This window comes from Carlito syrichta, unplaced genomic scaffold (assembly GCF_000164805.1).
Source record: "Carlito syrichta isolate Samal-C Ts95f unplaced genomic scaffold, Tarsius_syrichta-2.0.1 Scaffold93688, whole genome shotgun sequence".
NCBI classification, from domain to species: Eukaryota; Metazoa; Chordata; class Mammalia; order Primates; family Tarsiidae; genus Carlito; species Carlito syrichta.
The window spans coordinates 512,871-536,103 of NW_007037784.1; the positions used below are offsets into that span (position 1 = coordinate 512,871).

Genomic DNA, 23,233 nt, shown 5'->3' on the forward strand with positions numbered 1-23,233 from the left:
CTCGCCGTGTTGCCCAGTCTGGTCTCGAACTCCTGGGTTCAAGTGATCCTCTTGCCTCAGCCTCCCAAAGCGCTGGGATTGTAAGTGTGAGCCACTGCACCCAGTCTGGAGTTGAGATTGACAACATAGCTGGCATGTATTGAGTGTGCACTCAGGGCGGGCACTGTTCTAAGCACTACAGACTTCATAGCCACAGTACATATACTGAATTTAACAAAAGAGGATGTTGAGTGCCCAGGAAGGTGACATGAGGATGGCCAGATCGCACAACTGAAAGGTAGAGGAGCTGCATTTTGATCCCAGCTACAGGTGGAAGTGCCTAATGACCCTGAGCACACAGTGAGGGTTGGTGGTGTGAGGCTCAGCTTCTGAGCCAAGGCCAGGCACATGGTGGGTATCAGAAGGAGGTTGCAGGATGGCATCGCATGGATGGAATACAAAGATGTGCTGCCCCGGGAGAGGCAGCTGGCTCTGGCATTCTCGGCAGCCCTGTTTCCCTGGTGACTCTGACACAGAAGCCCTGTGCAGGGGTGCGGCTTCTGGACCCAGGTTGCGGGATGGTAGGCACAGTTAACACACCCTGAACTGACACCTTCATCCATGCTGAGAGGGTTGTTTGAGACAGAGTCTGGAATTACTCCCTTCAACCAAGTGGACCCTGTGGCATCAGATGGCTCTCCCCACTCCACCCCCACCCCCACCCCAAGAGAAGCTTCCAGAACACATCTGCCTCTCCTCAGTTGCCTGGGAAAGGGGCTTGTCACCACGTTTGGCTGGCACTGCGATACTGCAGTCTGAGTCAGAGAAGCACACGGCAGGAAAGGTCACAAGCTCCCAAATTAACTTGAGGAAAAACTGCCAATTGGCAAAGATGCATGTAGGGTGCTCACGGAGGTCTTCCTTCCTCTGCATTCTAGGGAGGGGACGCACACAAATTATGTGCAGAGATGGGAGCTCTGCCGGCATTATAGTGCTTGGTTTCTGCCATTTTAGTTTATTGGACCTGTGGTGAGTCTCAGGCACTCCTAAGTGCTTGTACACAGATTATATCCTTAATCTTCACAACAGCCTTATGGGGCAGGTATTATAATGACTTCCCATTTTAGAGAAGAGGAAACTGAGTCTCGGGGAGGTTAAGTCCCTTGCCCAAGTTCATTCAGCTTAAGTGTTGGAGTCAGGGTTAGGACCCAGGCAGCCTGCCGAGGGCATGCTCTCCAGCCTTTCTGTGGGATGCCCGCAGAGACCCGCGAAGGTTCAGGGCTTTCTGAAGCCCAGGATGGCTAGTCCCAGACTTGGGTTCTTTCCACCCATCCTGGACTAGTGGACTAGTAGTGGGGACCCAGTAAAGAGGGCACATCAGACTGAGTCCAGGGCTCAATCTTGACAAAGCTCCCGAGGCCTGGGCAGAAGCCCATTTTAATCACCCTGCCACCAGCTGCCCCCTCCCTGGTTGAATCTGGAAAGCCCAGCTGCACATCTCTCCCCACCCCAAGTCACTTCTCAGAGCTGGGGGTCTCGTAGTGGAGGATGCTGTCTTACCACTGGTGAACCCTCAAAGAACTCAGAGAACTTGACTGTCCAGGGTTAGCGGTCACCTCCATGCTAGGACAGCAGGGCCTGGGATCAGAGAACACTGGGTTGGGGGGCTCAGGACCTGATTCCTGGGGTGGCCATGGATAAGGACCCTCCCCTGTTAGAATCTTAGTTTCTCTCTCTGTTTAATGAAGGCAAGGAGTAGTTGAAATAGACTCTTTCCTCTGGATTTCACATTTTGTGAGTATCCACCTTGGGACATGCAGAGAACACTTGATCAACAGCTACTATATGCACTAGTTATATTCTGAATCTGCATGAATTATGCCATTGAATCTTTCCAACAACCCCAAGGGATAGGTTCTATGGTTTCTATTTTTTCTGTTATAGAAGGGAAGAAGGAACAGAGTGGTCAAGTGACTTGCCCAAGGTCACCCAGTCAGCAAGTGATGGAACCAAGATCCAAACCCAGAGAGCCTGGCTCCAGAGCCAGAACACTCACCCTGTATTCTTCTATTCCACACCTGTATTTTCAGGCACGGCAAAGCCACATTTGAGGAACTAGGAGGAATGCACACAGCACTCATGGCACGTGGTTATCCTGAGTGTGGCAGGAGACGCAGTGCTGGAGCACAGGCAGCTTAGGAAGGGTTTTGAGTGCAACCTAAGGGGTCAAGTTGGTGCTGAGGGTGACGGAAGCCCTGAAAGGACTCCAAGTACAGGAAGATACAGTCAGATGTGCAAGAAGACAATGGATGTAGAGGCAGGGATAGGCTGGTCCGAGGGGCTGAGGCTGGAGGCAGGGAGCCAGGGAGGAGGCCACTACAAGAAAGCCAGAGAAGACCATAAGCTGGGACCTGGACTGTGTGGGTGTGGCTGGGAGGAGAGGCAAGAGTCGAGACACATCTGCTGTAGAATTGAAATGACCTGGCCTCACCCGGCATGTAGGTGACAGGAGAGAAGGACTAGGAGGTTAGAAGGACTGCTGGGGCCGCCTGCCAGGGGGTCTAGAGGGATGGGTGAGGCTGGCTGGGAAGAGAATACTGACTGAGAGGCAGATGGGAGTAGGAGAGAAGCTCAGTCTGGAGTGTAATGAGACGGAGGAGACATGTGCTGGAGATGCCCAGCACGCATCTGGAGGGACACTTGGTGTCATTATCAGATAGGTGCCCGTGGGAGGAGGTGGGCTGTCCTGGGAAGTGACACATGGAAGATTAGGTCAGAACTCTGGGAACCCCCTCGTGTAAGGAGGCGGGCAGAGGAAAGAGAACTCATCAACTTCCTGCCTCTTTTGGCTTGATGTCTGCCACGTTCCAGCCCTGCCAGGTAGGAGTCTTAGGAGGGAGAACGATTACACTCTTCTTTCAAAGTTGACTCTGAGAAGCAGCAACCAGCCATGGGCCCAGAGCCCTGCCTCTCTGCTCTGGCACCAGCCCAGGATCCTCCAGCAGGCTCTGAATCGTGTAATTACCCGTGCAATAATTATGCCTGGCAGAAAGCTGCGGCTTTCCTGGGGGAGGGCCTCCTGGAGCATCTCCTGGAGGTCCAGCCACCCTCAGCCAGCTCTGAGGATGGCTCTCTGCAGCACACACACCAGCACAAGATCAGAGCACAGTTGCACAAAGGAGCTGGGATGGACCGTGCAAGTGCAGGTGGGTGGTGGGGACCTGTCCGCACCACTCAGCTGGACTTCCTGGACATACAGCCTGTCTCAGCCTGCTTCCGTCGACACACTTCCACCATCTCCCACAGTCTTATTTATGACCCAGAGAGGGGGAAAACCCATCAACTCAGAGCAGCAACTAATCAGTTTACTCGGTTGCCTGGGGTCTTCTGATGTAATTATAATTCCTACTAAGGCACTGGTAAGTGTCAGACTCATTTCAACAACTGCTGCAGACACGATCATCAAAGCGCCAAGATTCCTTTGTTCCAAGTCCTGTTCAGACGAGGCTCACGAGGTCTGCTTTGGAGGGAAAACTCTAGGCACTGGATTCCTACTTCTCCCTCCCGCCTCTTCTCCTTCCTGCCCTCTTCCTTACAGAGATCAGGGAGAAGCTACCAGAATGTCCCCAATGCAGCTGGAAATGGACCCACATCTGTGGGACTGTGGGATGTGGCTCCAAATGCTCCCAGGCCAGCCTAAAAGCCTCATGGTGGGGCAGGAACACTGCCCTGGGGAGGCCACTGGCTGCTTCCCAAAGACCTCACAGGGTGGCATTTACCTTGGCGAACTCCCCAGCCTCTACCAGAAAGCCTGGGAGGTTCGGAAGCCTGATTCTGCTGGCACACCCAGAAGGGACTCATCTGTCAGGAGAATACTCCCATCAACTCAGATCATGTGACCAACACATAAAGCACAATGAAAACTGCAGCTGTCATGCAGAACAGGAGTGCTGGAGTTGCCATGGCCCGCGCTGTCTGTCCCTGAGGCAGAGCTGCCTGGGAGGATGTCATAAGCATAAGGTTTCTTGGCGAACCCAGGTTCATCAGGGATGCTGGTGGAGTCACTCGAATGTTTATGGCATCAGGCTCTGACCATCTGCTGCATCCTGTCCTCAGCAGGGAGGTGGCTGACATCAGAATCCCACAGGCCTTGTCCCTGGTCAGGGCAGGACTTCCCTGGACAGGTTTGGTGTGGATCCTGCCAGCTGACCTCTGGTTCTTGAGCTGCTCAGCTCCACACCCACAATGACCCAACAGCATCTGGTGCCCACCCCAGAATTGCTGTCAGCGGCAGACCTGGCTGTGGTTTCTACATTACCTCCGTCGTGTGCTTCCCCAAGACTAGAGTTGTTGCCAGGCCAGCCAGGAACCACATTTTTTTTTCTGCCCTCCCCTGGGTGAGGCTATAAAGTGAGCTCTCCCCGATAAAACTTGAGCATAAATAATGATTATCTCTGCCAGGTCAAAGTGTTAAGAAGCCGTGTGCCTTCTCCATTCCCTTCACCTGGACATGGAGGAGGTTCTAGGGCTGAGGGAGAGACAAGATGGAAGAAGGCTGGGCCCCTGAGTGACCATGTGGAAGAGAGTTGCATGCCCATCCGGAGAAGTTACAAACAATAAGAACAATCACAAACAATAAGAACAAGTCTATGAGTTAAGCTACTGTAATATTGGGGCTTATTTGTTACAGCAGCTAAGGTTACCCTAAAGTATAATGGTTCTAATCTAGGCCTACTACCTCTCTGAGACTATGGCTGTCAGCCAGTGGAATGTTAAATCTTCTGAACAACTTCAAATTCATATTCAAACACCACCTCTTGTGCTACTCCTAAAGGTGCTGGTGGTATGAGGTGCTGGTGGTATGTGCTGTGTGCGGATTTTGTACTCCCAAGTTCTAAGCTGATACTCACCTACTTCCTTCCCAGACTAGTGACAAGACCTGTGTGATCCTGATGTCAATCGCTTTCCTGCTGGGGACAGGAAATGTTACTTGGACATACCAGACATGACACTGCAAGTAGGATTTTGAAAGTCCAGGCATTTGTACCAATAAACCAACACACAAATGACTGGAATGGTTTTTCACCCTGGAAGAGGAGTCTAAACACACATATGCACACACACACACAGAAACGCACACTCACAAAAGTAGATGGGACAGAGCAGAGAGATAGCCTGCCCTGAGCAGAGGGAACAGCAAGTGTGGACTTGATCAGAACTTGGATGCGAAGAAACTCCAACTATCTCTCATGCCAACTGCTTGGTGTGTTGTGTTAAGAAGGATTCTGAAGTCATATTCTAGCACAGAAGGGAAAAGTCCTGTGATGGATGATCAATGTCAGTTTCCCTTTGTCGATAATGAATGACAGAGTGATGGCACATGTCGGGAATTGTCAGACTTGTGCTAGGGACTAGATTGTGGTTGCAGAGGAACCTGTATTTGTCAAGTCTGTCACCCAAGACTCACAGGGTCAAACCGTAACAACCCAAATGTTAACTCTCAAATGAGTGCCTATTATGAAGCAGGTGTTTTACATACACCTTCTCAATTAATGCTCACAGCATTCTTTGAAGGGAGAAACTATCCCTATTTTCCAGACAAAGGCTCTGAAGCTCAGAGAGAGTCAGTGACTTACCCAAGACCACACGGCTCAAGAAAGGCAAAGCAGGTTCCAGTAGGGCACTCCATTCTAAGGCTTCTAAGCCTGTGTGTTTCGCCATTATATGGCACACTCTGTCAATTAAGGGGGTCTGGGTTGCCAGGCTCAGTGGCTCAGCCTGTAATCCCGCGCCTTTGGGAGGCTGAGGTGAGAGGATTGCCTGAGCCCGCGGGTTCGAGACCCGCCTGGGCAGGCGAGAACTCATCTCTACAATAAACCAAAAAAATTAGCCAGGCGTGGTAGCACGTGCCTGTAATTCCGGCTACTCAGAAGGCTGAGGCGGAAGGATGGCCGGAGCCCAGCAGGTTGAGGCTGCGGTGACTGGGAGTGGCCACTGCACTCCAGTCTGGGTGACAGAGACTCCAACTCAAAAAAAAGGGGGGGGTCTGGGTTGACAGAGACAGGGACAATGCATGTCAGTCCTAGAGCAACAGTGGCTGCTGCCTGCTGACAGTTTAAAGCCATGGTGGGGGATGGAAGGAGGTTTGTCTCCCACGCAGTTCAGATGGAGGGAATGCAAACACCACAATGTTTTGGGATTGGAGCTTCCTACAGCCTTTCTTTGTCTCTAAAGTTGGTTTATTGCTCCCTCCAAGTTTTGGAAGACAGCCAAGAAAGGAAGGAAGAGAAGGAAGGAGATGGAAGATTCTCCTGTTGTCAGTTCCAATGATGTGCGAGGCCCCAGGGAGGGGACCGTGGGCTGGCAGCCAGAACTGAGGTTTGATCTCTCATTGCTTCAAGTTGGTTGTGCAACTCTAGGCAACAGCTTCTCTGAGCCTCAATTTCCCCAAATGTCAGATGTAGCTAATATTAGGTAGGTAGTAGGTGTAGAATCTCCGAGACCTGAGTGGGCAGACAAGCCTGGGTTCCGATGCCGTCCCTGCTCTTGGCAACTTTGTGACCTTGGGCTGGTCCTCACTTCTGACTGAGTTTCAGATTCTTCATCTCTAAAATAAAGACAACCGATTAGGTTCGGTGGCTTACGCCTGTAATTCCAGCACTTTGGGAAGCCAAGACAGGAGGATTACGCCCAGGAGTTTGAGACCAGCCTGGACAACATATGAGACCTCATCTTTACAAAACAAAATTTTGAAAGAATTAGCTTGGCATAGTGATATGTGCCTGCCATCCCAGCTACTCACTCAGGAGGTTGATGTGGAAGGATCGCTTGCACTCAGGAGGTCGAGGCTGCAGTGAGTCATAACTGTGCCACTACACTCCAGCCAGGGTGACAGAATAAGATCCTAACTCAGAAGAAAAACAAATAAATAAATAATTTAAAAAATAAAATCAAGACAATAACAACATGTGCCTCATAGGGTGGTATGAAAATTCAATGAGATAATTTAGGGCAAGTGCCCAGCATAGCATCCAATGATATGAATAAAGACACCAGACTCCCATAAAGAAATCCTCCTGTTTGACAGATAGAGTCATTGGGTGGTATTAGAAGCTTGGGGGGCAGCCAGCCTCAGTTTCCACCCTTTGCAGATTGCACAGGGTGCTCTGTTACCCTGAGGAAGTGCAGCCCAGGTTCCATTCATCCCTTCATGCTTTTGCTCCCTCGTGTCTTTGCCGGAGTTCTTTCTACCTTGACTCACTTCTACATCTTTTATGAACAAGAACCATGGTGACAATAAACATGACAACAGTCAGTTAATTTCCCTGGTAAGGGGCTCACTGTGGACCAGGGCAGTCTCTGCCTGACCTCTACATGTTTACATTTTCCTCCGGCCTCTTAGCATGCTCTTCCTCCCTTCCTTCCTCTTTTCTTATTTTTTTTTAAACTTTTTTCCAGGATTTGGGGGAATAGTGAATCAACTCCAGAGACAGATAAAGGCTACAGGCAGCTCTAATCCAAAAACCGTTTTGGTCTTTCCATTACCTCCCATCCTGTGCTGCCTCAGAGACAAATTCCCTCTCTCACTCCATTTATGCTTTATTTTCCACACTCTTCCTAAGGAGCCGATATGGTCAGTATTACTAACCTCCCTGGACACATGGAGAAACTGAGGCTCAGGATAAGTGCTTACCAGGGTCAGTCATCCAGGGCAAAGCAAGTCTAGGATGGTCTCCAGGTCTTGAGGCTTATTGGACAGAATAGCACTTGGATCCAAATGCCTATTTCATCCCAACTTTCTCAACAACCCAAGCAATGTCATATGATCTGTTCAGGGGACCCTCAAGCTCAAAGTGCCAGGATCAGGGGATTCATGGTGGATCTAAGCCACACATGTTCCACCAAAGAGACACACAGAATCTCTGGTCTGTCATTATTGACTATGTGTCATCTCAGTGTCTCCACCAGTAGCCGAAATAATACATGACACTGATATTAATGGCTGCTACCATTTATGGAGCCCTAACTATGTGTCACATCCCTAAAAGCCACGTGAGCCCTCTAACGTAGCACGGGATTATTCATTTTCCATACTCCGAGGATCTACAGGTGCCTGTGATTTGCCTAGAGCAGAGGATGGGCTGTTTCAGCCATGATCCCTCGCACCATCGGGGAAGGACTTGCTGCCAAGAAAAACATCTCCAGAGCCAAGACGTGCCTCTCCTTCCTGCCGCACAGCAAGGTCACTAGGGAGGGAGGCAGGGGCTCTCCAGAGCTGACGGGAGATGCTGTTTTCTTCACTGTCTCTGGTGATCAGTTAGCACAGGATCAGAATAGAACCAGCCCTGCCTCTGAGGGTAGGGTGGTAGGTACAAGGAGTCAGCCCAGGCTGACATCTGGGGGTTTCCAGGGGCGGGGAAGTGCCAACAAGTCTTCTCAGCCTGCCAGAAAAGAAGGGTTACTGTACTGCTCCTGCCGGCCATGCTATGAACGCAGGCATATTCTGATGTGATGGGGAACTAGCCCCTGATAACAACCATGTTATCTTTGAAGATGGGACACTTAACTCTGATGAGTTCATCCAAGAGCATGGCCTGTGTCTCTCTGCAAGTTTATGCCTTTATTTCCCAAATATATTTATTGAAGATTTTACTATGTGCTGGGCATGGCACCGCACTACGTGCTGGAATGCAAATATCAAGCAGGCAGCTTACATTAAAAGGATTCTCAACGTACCAACCGCAAATAAGAGAAAAAATCAGAAGGCACGGACTGATTTGCCTTATTCTTTCCTGGAAACTTTTGACAACTACATCTGGGGAAATTCAAGTTCTGGGGATTGGAAATCCGTCTGTGAGGCATAGTCAAAGAAGATAGTTGGACAAAGGGAATGAATGCCTCAATTCACCAGTGCTGTTACCATCATCCCCCTAACAACACTGTCCCTAACACCTCTATATCACCAGCATTGTCACCACAGTAGCTCTACTACTGTCATCATGACTGCCACTAATACCATCTCTATAGCCATCAACATCACCATCACTATCACCATCATCACTACCACCACCACCCTTAAAATCATCCCTGTTGTAACCATCATCACCACTAATATCATCATCCTCCGTCATCACCATCAGATCACCATTAATACTGTCACTACTATCACCACAACACCTCTTCTATCATCAGCAACTTTATCCTTACTACTGGGCTGATGCATAAGTTCACAAGCAGTTTTTGTTGTTGTTGCTGTTTGGTTTTTGCTTGTCCATGAAATGCAAATGTCGCACAGTGGTTGACTGGTCACCAGCTCATCACATTTGCCAGTTCTCAGGTTGACTGACATGGATCGTCACGGATTAAAGTGTTTAAACAGTTTCATCAAAGCCTGATGGTTTTCCTGAATGTGGAGGACCACTCAGGTAAAAGTGGCTCTCTTTGAAATGACAAGACTATCTTCTTGCCATGCTTTCCCTGATGGCATTCTCCTTGTACATGGAACAAATGTTTCAAGTCACTTCTGCTGCCTTTACTCCTTTGCTAAACTCAAATGGAAGAATATGTTGGAAGCGTTTGCTTTTTTTCCACTTGACACTCCATCTTCTTTAGTCCACAGGCAACACTAACTTTCTCTACATTTCCAAAATGCAGTGTATTCACAAGTACAACACCGTTGCTCCAAATGACAAACAATAAACAAACTCCCAACCCCACAGGGCTTCCATGTCAAAAACAAATGCTAAGAACTTATGCATCAACCAGATAATCAACATCACCACTAATAACACCACCCCTATCACCACCATCATCGCTACCACCATTTCTACCACCAACAGTATCACCACTACCACCAAAATCATAACTACCGCTATGACCACTATAATCACCTAATAGTGACCCCACCATTCATGCACCACCTGACAGCTTATTAAGCACATTATCTTAAGCACAGCTTATTAAGCACATTATCTCATTGAGTCTCATTGAATCCTCATGACAATCTAAGGAATTGGTACCATGATCGTTATTATTTAGTAGGTAAAGAAACTGACATGCAGAAAGGGGCTAAACAATTTGCTTAAATCACACAGCTCATAAAGGGTGGAGACTAACCTGCAGTTCTGTTTCACCCAACACATCATACCTTTTTCTCTTCATCATCTCTAAACTGTTCTAAAATGGCTGCCAACATGCTATCTTTTTGCATTAAACCACCATCTTTGACCTTCATATCTTGTGGATATGCTGCAGGGGACCTCAAAGCCATGCCTGAGTTTCTCTGCTACGTTAATTCCATTAAGGATCACAAGTCTTTGTGCATCTCTGTGAAATATCAGTTCAAGTCACCAAGAATCAGTCGTGTGCCCAGAACTGTGATAGGCTCCTCATGGAAGCTCAGAAGGGCAGAAAGAAAGGTTCAGGTCTTCAGGAAAGAACACCCTTGATGAAGAGTCAAGTATGTTGACAGAGAGTGATCATCTGTGAACATCCTCCAAGTCTCAAAAGTACAAAACATCATTGTCATTTTTCATTCCTTCTCTCCTTGTTGCCTACTTTCATGACTTTACTCATCCTGTCCCTTCCACCTTCATCAACCTTCATTAACCTAGGTAGAACTTCATTAACATGCATTCCTGCTTGGGCCAAGCCCAAGCTTTTTTTATCGCATTCCAATGCTACCATCTTTAGGCATTCTCTCTGATTCCCCAGCCCCTGCAAGGCTTTCTCCTTCCTCTGACCCCCCCCATGGTGCTACACAGCCTGTAGTGTTAGTATAGTTGGTGTCCAGGTACAGCCTAGTCTGATGATTAAGCGTGAGGCACTCAAGTCAAACTATCTAGGTTCAAATCCTAGCTCAACACTTATGAGAATGAGATGTTGAACATTTGCTTATGCCCTCTAGCCTTCAGTTTCCTCATCTGGAAAGGTCTAATAATAGTACTTACTTCTTCGGGATACTGTAAGGCTACAGCAAAACTGAGCTTCTAAAGTGTCTGGCACATAGAGTTCTCTAGACTTCCTGCTAATATAATTATTATCACCAGAGTGAAGTTATGTGAGGACAAAGCCTGTGTCCTATGTAACTCTAATCCTCCAGCTGCTTCTTCCTCAGTGGAGGTCAGATGGGAGCCTAACTGGGGGAGGCAACATGATGTGGACCAATGTGTAAAGTGGTCGCCCACCAAGGGAAGAACCAGGGATGGCAGGATGGTAGCACGCAGTGAGAACACATGTGATAGGCAATTGGGAATTCCAGGGTGCCCCAGGGAAGGTAAGGACAAGACTTAATGCTCGATCTTTAGTCCCAGATCTTCCTACCTCTCCTTTAATGCACCCTAAAGATGACAGATCAAAAACAAGATGCTTCTAGGAAACGAGCAAGGCCTCCATTTGGAAAGTCAATAGCAAGGGCTTTGGAGGCAGTTAGAGCTGGTGTGAATCCTGCTCTTGCACCAGCCATTTGGGGAGACTTGGACAAGTCACTTCTTCCCAAGCCTCAATTTTCTCATCTATAAAATAGGGGCATCAATGCCTGCTTTTCATAGTATGAGATTTTATCTGTTACTTGGGGCATAATCATAGTATCTACCTCATAGGATTGTTATGAGTATTAAATTCATATAACATATCAAAAGCACTCAGTAGTACCTGGCACAAAAATACACCAATGTCATTTCTTCTTACCATTCTTATTTTTTATTATAAGAATAATTTAAATATTATTTTTATTATTATTGTCATTTTTTCAACACCTTGCACAGTCCCTGGCACACAGCAGGTGCTCAATACAGATCTTTTTTTTTTTCTGATTCCAACTCTGATGTTGAAAAACAAGTTCCAGCAAAGTGAGGCACCAAAAATGATGAAAAAAACATGTTCTGAAAGCATATCATGCTGGGCGTAATCCCATCAATTTGGGAGGCAGAGGTGGGAGGACTGCCTAAGTCCAGGGGTTTGAGACCAGCCTGGGCAACTTGGTGAGACTTCATCTCTATAATAAGTCAAAAAATGAGCTGGGCATGGTGACGCACACCTGTGGTTCCAGCTACTTCGAAGGCTGAAGTGGAAGAATCGCCTGAGCCCAGCAGGTCGAGGCTGCGGTGACTTTGAGTGTGCCACTGCACTCCATCCTGGACAACAGAGACTCCCCTCCTCAAAAAAAAAAAAAAAAAATGCATATCATATTTCCAAAAAGTCACCAAAGTAGTTATCATGGGAAAAATCCTGATTTAGCAGACTTCCTCAGAATTCATTCACTGTGTCTGTTCTGGATTGTCTACAGAGCCATTGGTAGAAACGTGGGGACAGGATCATCTTGGTGTTAGGGCCTTTAGAGTTTAGAGCTCTAATCCAGCCCAGGGCTGCCTTTGTGAAAAGGAGAAAGGAAAAGAGGTGAACCCTCTGCTGCCTGGCCTCAGGGGTAGGGAGGCCTCCCTAAGAGACCCCTGCCGCGTGTGCAATTTAACCAGCTGGGAGAGTCATACATGGTGAATCCCAGAGACAGAGGAAGTGCAGCCTCAGCCACGTGGGTGCAAGTGCGCTGGCTTTCTCTGGGCAGCTGAGCATTGCGTGGTCCACCAGAGCACTTGTCTTCCTCCTGGTGCAGGGCTGGCAAGGGTGAGGAGCTGAGGGGCCCAGAGGAGGCTGGCACCTGTCATTGTTGGTTTCCAGGAGCTCTGAAGCTAGCAATAATTGCTCAACCTCTTCTTAGGGAGCAGAGGCAGCTTGTCCTGGACATGCCCTCGAGCTGCAAGATGAAGACCATGTGGCAAGTGCCTCGCAATCAGACAGGCTTCAAGTCTTTGCTCTCTAATCACCAGCCAATCAAGATCCTCCCTGAGCTTCAGTTTCCTACTCTGCAAAGTGAGGATAACAACAGATTCACAGGACTAATACAAAAATGAAAGGGGTTTGGGGCTTTTTTCCCACCAACAGAGAGGTCCTTTGAGGCCCCCTGGAAAAAAGCATTTGACTTTCATGCTTTCAGTGGGTGGGAGGCCTGTTTAGACTCTTACTGTCTACTTAGACTCTTACTAACTTTTATCCAATTTTCTGGCTTTAAACCCCCCACAGAGGCTTTGCACATATACCAGGCTGCCAGCTGCTCTGGGATTCTGAACATTATCAGTGAAATTCCTTGTGTAGGGATGGTTTTGGCTGCCATCCACGAGGCTCTGTCCTGCACTCTGTCCTGGCCTATGTTCTAAGACACACCTGAGATGAACACCTGGAGTGCCTCCATGTCATGTTTTCAGGTAGGAGAAAACTTGGAAGGGCAGCTACAGTAACAGTGGGTAGAATCAAGATTCAGGATTCTACTTGGCTGGAACAGCATTTAAAATTAGTAAGTTAAAGCTTAAAGAGCACTCTGAAAGAAAGAACGAAAAGTGCAGTTGCAGAAATGCTAATCTGTGAACATCTGAATTCACAACAATTCATATAAGACAAGAGGACTGGGGAGGCCTGGGCTCGGATGGCAGGCCTGACACTTGAGCTGTGTAACTGTGGACAAACCACTCACCTACTCTGGACTTCTTTTTCTAACGCTTTTCTTTTTTTTTTTTTTTTGAGTTGGAGTCTCATGCTGCACTCAGACTGGAGTGCAGCGGCCGCTCCTGGCCACCGCAGCCTCGGCCTGCTGGGCTCTGGTGATCCTTCTGCCTTAGCCTTCCGAGTAGCCGGAATTACAGGCATGCACTACCATGCCCTGATGATTTTTTGATTTATTGTAGAGATGAGGTCTCGCTGCCCAGGCAGGTCTCGAACCCGCGGGCTCAGGCAATCCACTCACCTCAGCCTCCCAAAGGCACGGGATTACAGGCTGAGCCACCGAGCCCGGCTGACTTCTTTTTCTTATTTGTAAAATGAGGTTTGTAGCCAGGTGTGGTAGTGTGCACCTGTAGTTCCAGCTACTTGGAATGCTGAGGCCGAAGGATGTCTGAGCACAGCAGACTGAGGCTGCAGTGGCTGTGAGCATGTTACTGCACTCCAGACTGGGCAACAGAGAGAGACTCCCACTCAAAAAAAAAAAAAAAAAAGGCTGGGCACAGTGGCTCAAGCCTATAATCCCAGCACTTTGGGGTGACCGAGGTGAGAGGATTGCCTGAGCCCATGGGCTCAAGACCAGCCTGGGCAACTTGGCAAGACCTCATCTTTATAATAAAAAAATTAGTCAGGCATGGTAGCATGTTCCTGTAGTTCCAGCTACTTGGAAGGCTAAGGTGGAAGGATCACCTGAGCCCAGTAAGTTGAGGCTGCAGTGGCCATGAGCATGTCACTGCACTCCAGACTACCAGACTGGGTGACAGAGTAAAAGATTCCAACTCAAAAAAAGGAAAAAAAAAAGAGAGAGAGACAGAGGTTTGAATAGAAGTCCCCAAAGGTCTTTCTGCAGGTTTAGAATTGGCAGATCTGAGTTGGAACCTGGAACTCTATTTCTAGCAAGATCCCAGGTGAAGCCAAGGCTGCTACTCTGAAGACGTCACTTTGAGTAGCAGAGACTCAGGTAGCAATCACTTACATTTATTGCATCCTTGCTAGGTACTGACCACTGCATCTTATATGCACTATTACATTTAATCCTCATGCCAACCTCAGGGGAATGACTATCAATACCCTAATTATCACAGAGGAGAGGTGACCTGCCTAACATCACACAGTAGTAAGTTGCAGAGCCAGGATTTAAATCTAGGTATGTCTAACCAAGAGTATATGCTCATCACAGCTGTACAGAAACATGGCAACTTAAGGCAACATGTGGCTAAGGACAGAAGGGGAGCAAATGAGAGAGCAGTAATGTACTTGCAAATGTACTAGCAAGTTTTTGCATCTGCTTTCTTGGCAGTGATAACTGTATTAATCCGACTTACCCCTCTCTGCCCCTGGACCACGTGAAAACCCTGACGGATCCTGGTGCCTAATTCTGAAGGTGTGAAATTCTAACATACTTGGAGATACTTCGACGCATGATCCTTCACTGATAGGCAGTGATGGCTTATAACAAAGGGAGAGAAATTTAGTTCACATAAATGATTAGAGCAGAGGAGAGATGTTTAATCCTATTAATGAATTTGCTAATTGGCCTTCTGCCCCCAATCATTTCATATTCAGGCTTTTGCAGTGTCAGATTAAATAGAAACAGATCCAGGGGTAGAAGGAGTTGGGGCTAGAAGCATTTTACTCAGACCTGCAGGCAGTTTAGTTTCTTCAGTATGGCTAATGAGGTGCTCCAGACTATCCTTGAATGCCTTCTCCCAGACGTCCATGTACCCATGTGGGCTGTTTTTTAACTCAGGCCCCTCAGGTCACCAAAGCGAAGCCAGGAAGGGAGACGGTGGGCATGGTGGTTGCAAGCTCAGGCTCTGGGATCAGCCAGAACTAGGCTCTGCTACCCCAAAGTTCTGTGACCCTGAGAGAGGCACTGCCCTTCTTAAAGTCTCAGCCTCCTCATCTGAAAAATGGGAACCGTAAGAGCTTCTTGTCCTCCAGGGCTGAGACTGATAAAATAACCTGGGAAAGGGCAGAACAAAGTGCCTGGCCCTGTTGGAGGCCAGATGAGTTTGAACTGGTGTTGTTATTAACCCCAGCAGATGAGCCACAGATTCATATCTCACTGTTGGAGACTTCGTTTACCATCTAAAGCCCACAACATCCCATAGAAGTCACCAGAGAAACTGCTTAGGGTTCCGGTGACCATGGATGTGGCAGCTCTCTCTGGGTCTCAGAGGGATGGAATCAAAGGCCACAGCTTGAAGGAATGGAGAGATCACCAAGGGTAACACCGTCATCACATAGATGGAGCAACGCAGGAGAGAGGGGCCTACCCTGAGATAGGGCAAAGGGAAGCAGCAAAGCCAGCACTGCCTCAAGTTGCTAAAATCCTTTCTCCTTATACATAGCTCTGTGTTCACTCCTCCCTGGCCCTCACACAGCACAGAAGAGACGTTGCCCCTACTTTACAGAAGAGTAAAGTGAGGCTCAGAGAGGTTTAGCTAGGAATTGACATAAGAGAGTTCCATCCCAGACTCACTCAGAGGCCCTCACCATGATGGAATCCTCCTCCTGGCTCCCTGTTTTGAGTGGAGTGTGGTTCCCACTTCCTCCTGCTGCACCAACGAGACTTTTCTTTGGCCTGGAATAACAAGAATTAATCCAAAGAACTACTCCCATGGCTAGGGCATGGGAAACTAGTGATATCCCAGCTGACTACAGCTACTTCCAGAAGGTGACCTATTTAAAATGCTACCTGGAAGGAGGCAAAGCATTTAAAGATAACCTGAGTTTCTCGGAAGGCCCTAGACTCTCTCTCTCTCTCTCTTTCTCCCCCCTACCGTCTCTCTCTCTGTGTCTCTCTCTCTCTCTCTCTCTCTCTCTCTCTCTCTCTGTGTGTCTCTCTCTGTTTCCCTCTCTTTCCCTCTCTGTCTCTCAAGTTTCTCAGAAGGCCTTAGGATTCTCAGTCAATCTGTCTCTGTCTCTCTCTCTCTGTCTCCCTGTGTCTCTGTCTCTCTCTTTCTCTTTCTTTCTCTGTGTCTTTCTCCCTCTGTTTCTGTGTCTCTCTCTTTCTTCCTCTGTCTCTATCTCCCTCTCTGTCTCCCCCTTTCTCTCTATCTCTCTTTCTCTCTCTGTCTCTGTATTTCTCTCTGTGACTCTGTCTTTCTCTCTCACAGTCCACCTCTCTGTCTCCCTCTCTATCTCCCTCTCTGGCTGTCTCCCTCTCTATCTCCCTCCCTCTCTCTATCCTTCTAACTCTCTCTGTTTCTCTCTCCTTCTCTCTCTCTCTGTCCCCCTCCCCTCTCTCTTTCTCTCTCTCTGTGTTTCCCTCTGCCTTCCTCTCTCTCTCTGGTTCTGTCTCTCTCTCCTCTCTCTCTCTCTCTGTCTCTGTCTCCCTCTCTCTCTGTCTCTCTGTGTATGTGTGTGTCTCTCTCTGTCTCTGTCTGTCTCTGTGTCTCTCTCCCTCCCCTCCCCCCTTCTCTCTCTCTCTTTCTCCTAAATAGGGCTCCTTCCCTTCCTGATGAATGGGATCCTCAGCCTCCAGGGCCATTATGCGGACTTTGGCAGAGCTTCTCCCCAGGAACAGATCTGGATTCTCATCTGCACCACCACATTCCCGCACTACTCAGAGCCATCCAGAACACGTGCCCGGGCCCACCCATCCTTCCCTCTACGCAGCAGCATCCATCAAAGCTGGCCTCAGTCTTAGGCCTGACAGAGGCCCTGGAATAAGACTCAGTTCCTGAGAGCTAGTCAGAGAGATAAATGTGTAAACCCATCATGACAACCTCATAGTGTGTTTAGGATTGTAGCAAGAAGTAGCAACAGCTGTCAGGGAACAGAGAAGAAAGAGATGTGCTGTGTCTGCAGAAGCCTGAGAGGGGTTCCCAGAGGGGTGACATTGAACAAGGCCTTGAAAGATGTGGAGAAGTTAGCCAGGTGAACAGGGAGATGGAGGTGGAGGAGGGTGAGGAACCTGGAGTGAATCTTGGGAAGAAATGACACCAAGGAAACAATGTTAAAGGACAATTATGGGATTGGCTAAGTGAACAAATAAATGAGTGGACCGATATACAGGTTCTGCTCTCACTTAGACAAGGCAAAAGCAAACCCTAAAAACAAGGGAAGCCGCTGTGGGCCAGTCCCTGCTTTTTTCTTCAACACAAGAGTGAAAAGTTAGAGAAACCTTCCCATCTTTCCCACCTTCCCAAAGACACTGCACACCTACTGGTATCCAAAAAAATTACCAGGACTTTTCGTGATTGAATTTCAAATTTTCAACTTTCTAAGAAGCACTTGGTTTAAATTTCCTATTAATTATCTGCACCAGGCCTTCCTGTACGCTCGACTCCTTCCAAATTTCACAATGGGGGGCTTAGATTCAGAATCTGGGTAGCATGACTGTCAATGTTCTTCATGAAAAGAAGATCTTTTCTAGGACTTCATTTATTACAGCTTTTCTAGGACTTCATCATTCATTCACTCATTCATTTATGCAGACATTCATTCACTCATGTACTCATTTATTCAATCACTTCTGTCATTCATCTGATAATTCATTTGCTTCTTCGTTCATTCACTTGCTGATTCCTGCATTCATTCAATCATTCATCTTTCATTCATTTATCAAGGGACGCACTCATGTATTCACCTGCATGTTTACAAAGCATTTATGAAGCAAAGCTCTTTCAGGTAGTCAGAAAGGCCTTGGTTCTTTTATAGGAACCGGTAGAAAAATACCACTGATTTTAGGCAGTAAGTGGTTCACCTCCATCTTCTAGTCTTTTCCATCTCCCTCTCTGTTCAGCTTAAGCTCTACTGTGCTCCTCTGGGATCGAAGGAACAGAACTGTGCCTGGTACTAGATGTGGGTTCTTCATACATTTGTGATTATGAGGGGGCTGGGAGTAGGAACACCGTTCTCAGCACTTTCCTTCTAAATGGAAACAGATTCGTACATTTCATGGACAAAGCCAATTCAAAGCCAGCAGACCAAATAACAGAATTCATTCCAGGCAGAGGGTTGGTAAATGAAATTCCAGCGGGAAGCTAACTTTCCCTGCAGGGTCTGCAATTCTAGGAAATAATGGAGAGTGGCCAATTATTTATAATTGCCTCACGAAAGTGTTTACTGAGTACCTACTATGTGCAAAGAACCAAGCAGCAGGTTGTGAAGAATGAGTCAGACAAGTTTTCTGCCCCAAGAAACCTGCACTCTGGTGGTGGGTAAGGGGGGTTGACACCTCTGCTGATTGCCTAATTCCCAGCATGTCTTGTGAGTCACAATAATATATACCGCAAAAGAACTTAGAAATTCAGATGGGAAAAGTCACTTCTCACTGGGGCTTGGAGAAGGCTTCCTGAATATGGAAACAGCTGAGTGAGGTCTTGGAATGTGGGTGGAATTTTAACTATTAGACAGGGAGGTAGGGGTAGAGGGAAGAGGATTACAGAGTTAGAAGGATGGGCAAATACAAAGAGATGGTGAAACCCAAAGCACAAGCATCTCTATCAATTAGACTTTCCCTTTTATAGATAAAAGGGACTGCGTGACGGCAGGGACACAACTTCTCTCTGCTTCTCTCCCTCTTGCCAGTCTCCCAGTAAACATACTGCCCTGACCAATGAGACCCAAACGCAGTGTCGTCAGGCATACTCTGCTTCCATATGTTCTCGGAGGTGCTTACCGATCCAGGAGTCAGGAGACCAGTCCCATATTTGTCTCTAAGACCCCACAAGACCGTAGAAAAAGCATCTGATAGCTATGGGATTTGGCTTGCTCTCCTACTCAATGAGTATTCTAGAGATTCGAAGCTCAGCCCTTTTCTAAAAGTTTTGAAGGATTTCACTTGGTCATGGAGGATTTATAACACAGCCACTGCTGCTGTGTGGGATTATTTGCTTACAGGCAAGTCTGTTGAGATGGCCTCTGTCTAGTGAAGTTGCTCTAAAGTTTCTTGCCCCCCACAGGCCTGGCAGCTGCACCTGCAAGACCCTCCCTGGTTATTCCCGACACCCTAACCTCTCTCATGTACCCATTCCAGACCAGGAGCAGTGTCCTTGGTACGATAACCCCATGCAAAACTGTTGGAGCCAGAAATTCTACCTGGGACTGAGAGGCAGAGGTTGAATCCCAAAAGCAGAGCTTATCAATTTTTAATTAAATACACACAAAGATCCCAAACATAGAGGTCTCTGTCTCTTCTTCTGGACTTCGGACGGAAAATAAACATGAATATTTTTATTCAGTGGCATGGCTCTTAGGTTCCTTTAGATTTCTGCTGCCTTTAGAGAGCTTTCCCTGAATACCCAGGTTGGGCTAGGTGTATTCTTTCTGCAGCACTAATCATGCAGCATTTTTGCCCTATTTAAAAAAATATGTATGCACATCCAAATTGGGTTTTTGAAGCATTCAGGGTTTTAATTGAGCAGACTATGATGTTTTCAGGATCGGCCACAGAGCAGAGATTAGAGGCTATAGCAAGGGACCAGCATCTGTGTGTCTGGTTTTTGGTCCTTGTTACCCAGACAGAGCTGAAAGAAGGTTCCAGAAATGGGCTATTAAGATTCTCAGAGGTACTGCCTACTTCCAAGGTGGCCTTACTCTGGGCATTTGGAAGCCTCAAACAAAAGAGCCATAAACTGAATAATACCTAACATTTGCTGACCAATTATTACTTAGCAGAGCCTGTGTGCAACATTTGACTTGCATCATCCTTGAAATCCACACAACACAAAAGCTATTTTAAGATGGCAACTACTACTGTCCCTGTTTTACAATTGGGAAAAACAAGGCTTAGTCAAACAGCTAGCAAGTGGCAGAACCTGGATTTGAACCCAGCAGGGAGACTGATTCCTGAGTTGAAACTCTCAACCACTCTCTTCTGACCGCTTCTAATTAGATCTGAGCCTCACATCTCAGAGATCATAGCAGCAGCTCTGCTGAGAGCATCAACAATAAAACCCTCAGAATTGGGGAACAAAATGGAACCCGAGGAAATACCTGACATAACTTTCTCCTTTTACAAAGGAGAGACACAGGTTCCAGAGAGAAGAGCTACCAAGGTGAGATCCCTGACCACTAGCTCCTCCAGCCAGGCCTCTGTCCATATTTCTAGCAGCCTTCCATGGAAGCTGCTTTTTCCATTAGTATTCCACTGAGCAAGACAGTGAGATAAGACCTTGCTTTAGGGGCAAATGCCTGGGGGAATATCTGCAGCTGGACTTCTGAACAATTCAAGTTAGTCTCAGGACTCTGCGCAGGGGCTGAACCACTCAAGGGCTTAAGTGCCTTGCCTTGGGAGTCTATCCAATGGCTCTGGACCTGCTAGGAGCCTCAAGCACTGTCGGGAGGGTTAAGATAAAACACCAGGCACTGTGCCAGGCACACAGTAGGGACACCCTGAATGCTGGTACCCTCACTTGCCTTTCTCAGAATCCTGACAGAGAGAAGCAAAGAGCGTTGGCCTCTGGGAATCCTATAGAATATCAGACAGGGTGACCTGGAGTCTTGGGAAGAAGGAAGGAATGCTAAACAGTAACATCCAAGTCTTAGTCTTTTCCCAGCCCTACACCAAGAGCCTCACATCCATCATTCATTTGGTCTTCATATCCTTGTAACAACCCCTGGGGCCCTGCTGGCTATAGCCAAACAGTATGAGGCATGGTCCTCCCTCCCTCCACTTCCCAGATACACAGTTTTTTTCTCCTGGAGGTCGTTCTCACCCATTTTTAAGATAAGAAAACTGAGGCTTAGGGAGGTGAGGGGACTTGCCTAAGGTCCCAGAGGGAGGGAGGGATGGAGCTGGCATTCACACCCAGACTCCACTTGACTCTAGAGAGCCTACATGCTTTCTGTGACAACTAGCTGCCTCCCAGGAGGACCACAGACATTGAAAATATTTTAAAACAAACCCTTGAGTTTCCTGTCCCCACGGTCCCCTGGCCTCTGGAACTTCACGATGGTCAGACATGATGGGGGAGAAGACTTGGATTTGGTCCTAAGCATTGTCCCCAGTCAGGGAGTATCCCAGGACCTGCAAGAGGTGAGGCTTTGAGCATCGAGGCCCTGGGCCAAGGCTTGCAGACCTGTCCTGCTCAGGACTGGTAAAAGGGCAACCTGTCCCTTCCTTGCCCACAGGACATGCTACTCAGAGGGGCAAATAGCTGAACCTTGTTGGCTGTAAATATCAACCCAGCTTCATCATGTGGGATCTGCACCCAGAGAGCTCTTTCCTCGGTGCTCACCTGTCTGATGTCTCTGGACCTGACCCTTCTTCTGGGACCTTCAAGGACAGCGTACTGATGGGGAGCCATAGGGTCCCAGCCAAGGCAAGTCCAACCAAGTCGTAAGAGTAGACTCACTGCACTTGGGATCCACCAGTACCCAGCTACAGTTCCACTCAATAGCTGGTGTAAGGAATGGGAGCTGCAACCCCCACCTGTATCCAGGATCTGGGCTCTAATGGCAGAACTTGAACATTTAAGTGCCAGGTGACTAGAAATCCTACCACTCACGATGGCATTTGAGCATTAAACAAAACAAAACCCATCATTTTCCTCTTCCTGACTGCTTCAAGTCTCTTTATTCCAACAACCAACTTTTCAGTTGCTGGTTAGGAGGTCTGTATAGCCCCCATGGCCCAACATGCTAGCACCAACTCCAGATGGACCCACTGGTGACACTCCCACTGATGAGATCAGTCATGTCTCACCTGGGGACAGGCAGCGATGGAACGAGGTTCACACAGAAAGAACTCCAGGATTTTATGCTTTTTAACCCTTGGTGTAAGCTCACCCCCCAGTCATCCCTTGACAGTGTGCCCTCCATGCCCCCAAGGTCCCAGATCCTGGCAACATGCTGTGTGATGCCCTTGCGCCCACCAGCTCCCTGAACCAGCAGGACGTGAGCTCTGGGAGCTTTACCACCTGGCAGCAGCTGATTCCTTTTGGCTTGCAGAGATTTATTGAGGTGGGCAGACAGAGCCCTCTCTCCCGAAGGATGGGACTCCCAGGTCAGCAGTCGGCACCACCGCCTGGGAGGAGCATGTGAGTGTATGAGCACCCTCACTGGGTGCCACAACACCAGCCGTCATGGGAACTGAAAGAACCTTCCTACACTTCCATCAGAGCCTCCAGTCACCCCCACCTGTGAATGGGCCTCTTCCTTCTGCTACTAGCGATTTCCCCAGCAGGAGCGTCCTGGCTCCAGTTGCCCCAAAGGGGTACAGTGGCCCCTGAGGTGGGCATCCACTCTTTCTCCTCTGAGTGCTCACACCAGTCCTCTCAACAACCAACAGGACACAAGACCCCGTCCTGGCTCTTCACGGGGGGGAGAATCCGGACAGAGGGAGGCAGGTGGCACAGCCAACCTCAGCACCCAGCACCCCCAAACCCAGCCAGAGGAACAAAAGGAAAACGGAGGTGGCTTACCTTTAGAGGGTCGCCTTTGTTTGGTTTGCAGAGACGAGAAGGTGCCCATGACGGCCCCCATGGCAGCGAAGACTTGTGTGCGACTTGGGACCCCGGGTCCTGCCCCTCTCCTCCCCTGGAAGGAAACCAGTGTGGACCGTCCACTCCGAATTGGAGGAGAGAGGAGAAGAGCGGCTTGCCTGCAGCGTGGAGCTGGCGAGCGTGGGGCTGGGCGCCGGGAGGCTGAGGCTTCCTTCTTCAGCCCCGCACATGCACGGGCTCGCAGGGCCGGCAGCTCCCCGCTAGTCCCCGGAGCCGCTCCCGGGCGCGACGACGCGGCGCAGCCCGTC

The 23,233-nt window shown here is 48.4% G+C and overlaps 1 protein-coding gene across 4 annotated transcripts in view; it reads right to left on the minus strand.

Moving 5' to 3' along the window:
* KCNIP1 (potassium voltage-gated channel interacting protein 1) overlaps positions 1 to 23,233 on the minus strand; it is a 399,998-nt gene that overhangs the window by 222,883 nt on the left and 153,882 nt on the right. For 2 of the 4 annotated variants that reach the window (XM_008061101.1, XM_008061087.1), the window contains exon 1: positions 22,905 to 23,222. The exons of 1 other annotated variant lie outside the window; for it this stretch is intronic. In XM_008061101.1, the coding sequence (XP_008059292.1) occupies positions 22,905 to 22,965 (61 nt within the window). In that variant the 5' untranslated portion in view covers positions 22,966 to 23,222. Of the gene's footprint in view, positions 1 to 22,904; positions 23,223 to 23,233 lie in introns of those variants that run through there. One more of the 4 variants, XM_021713945.1, reaches the window with a different exon arrangement.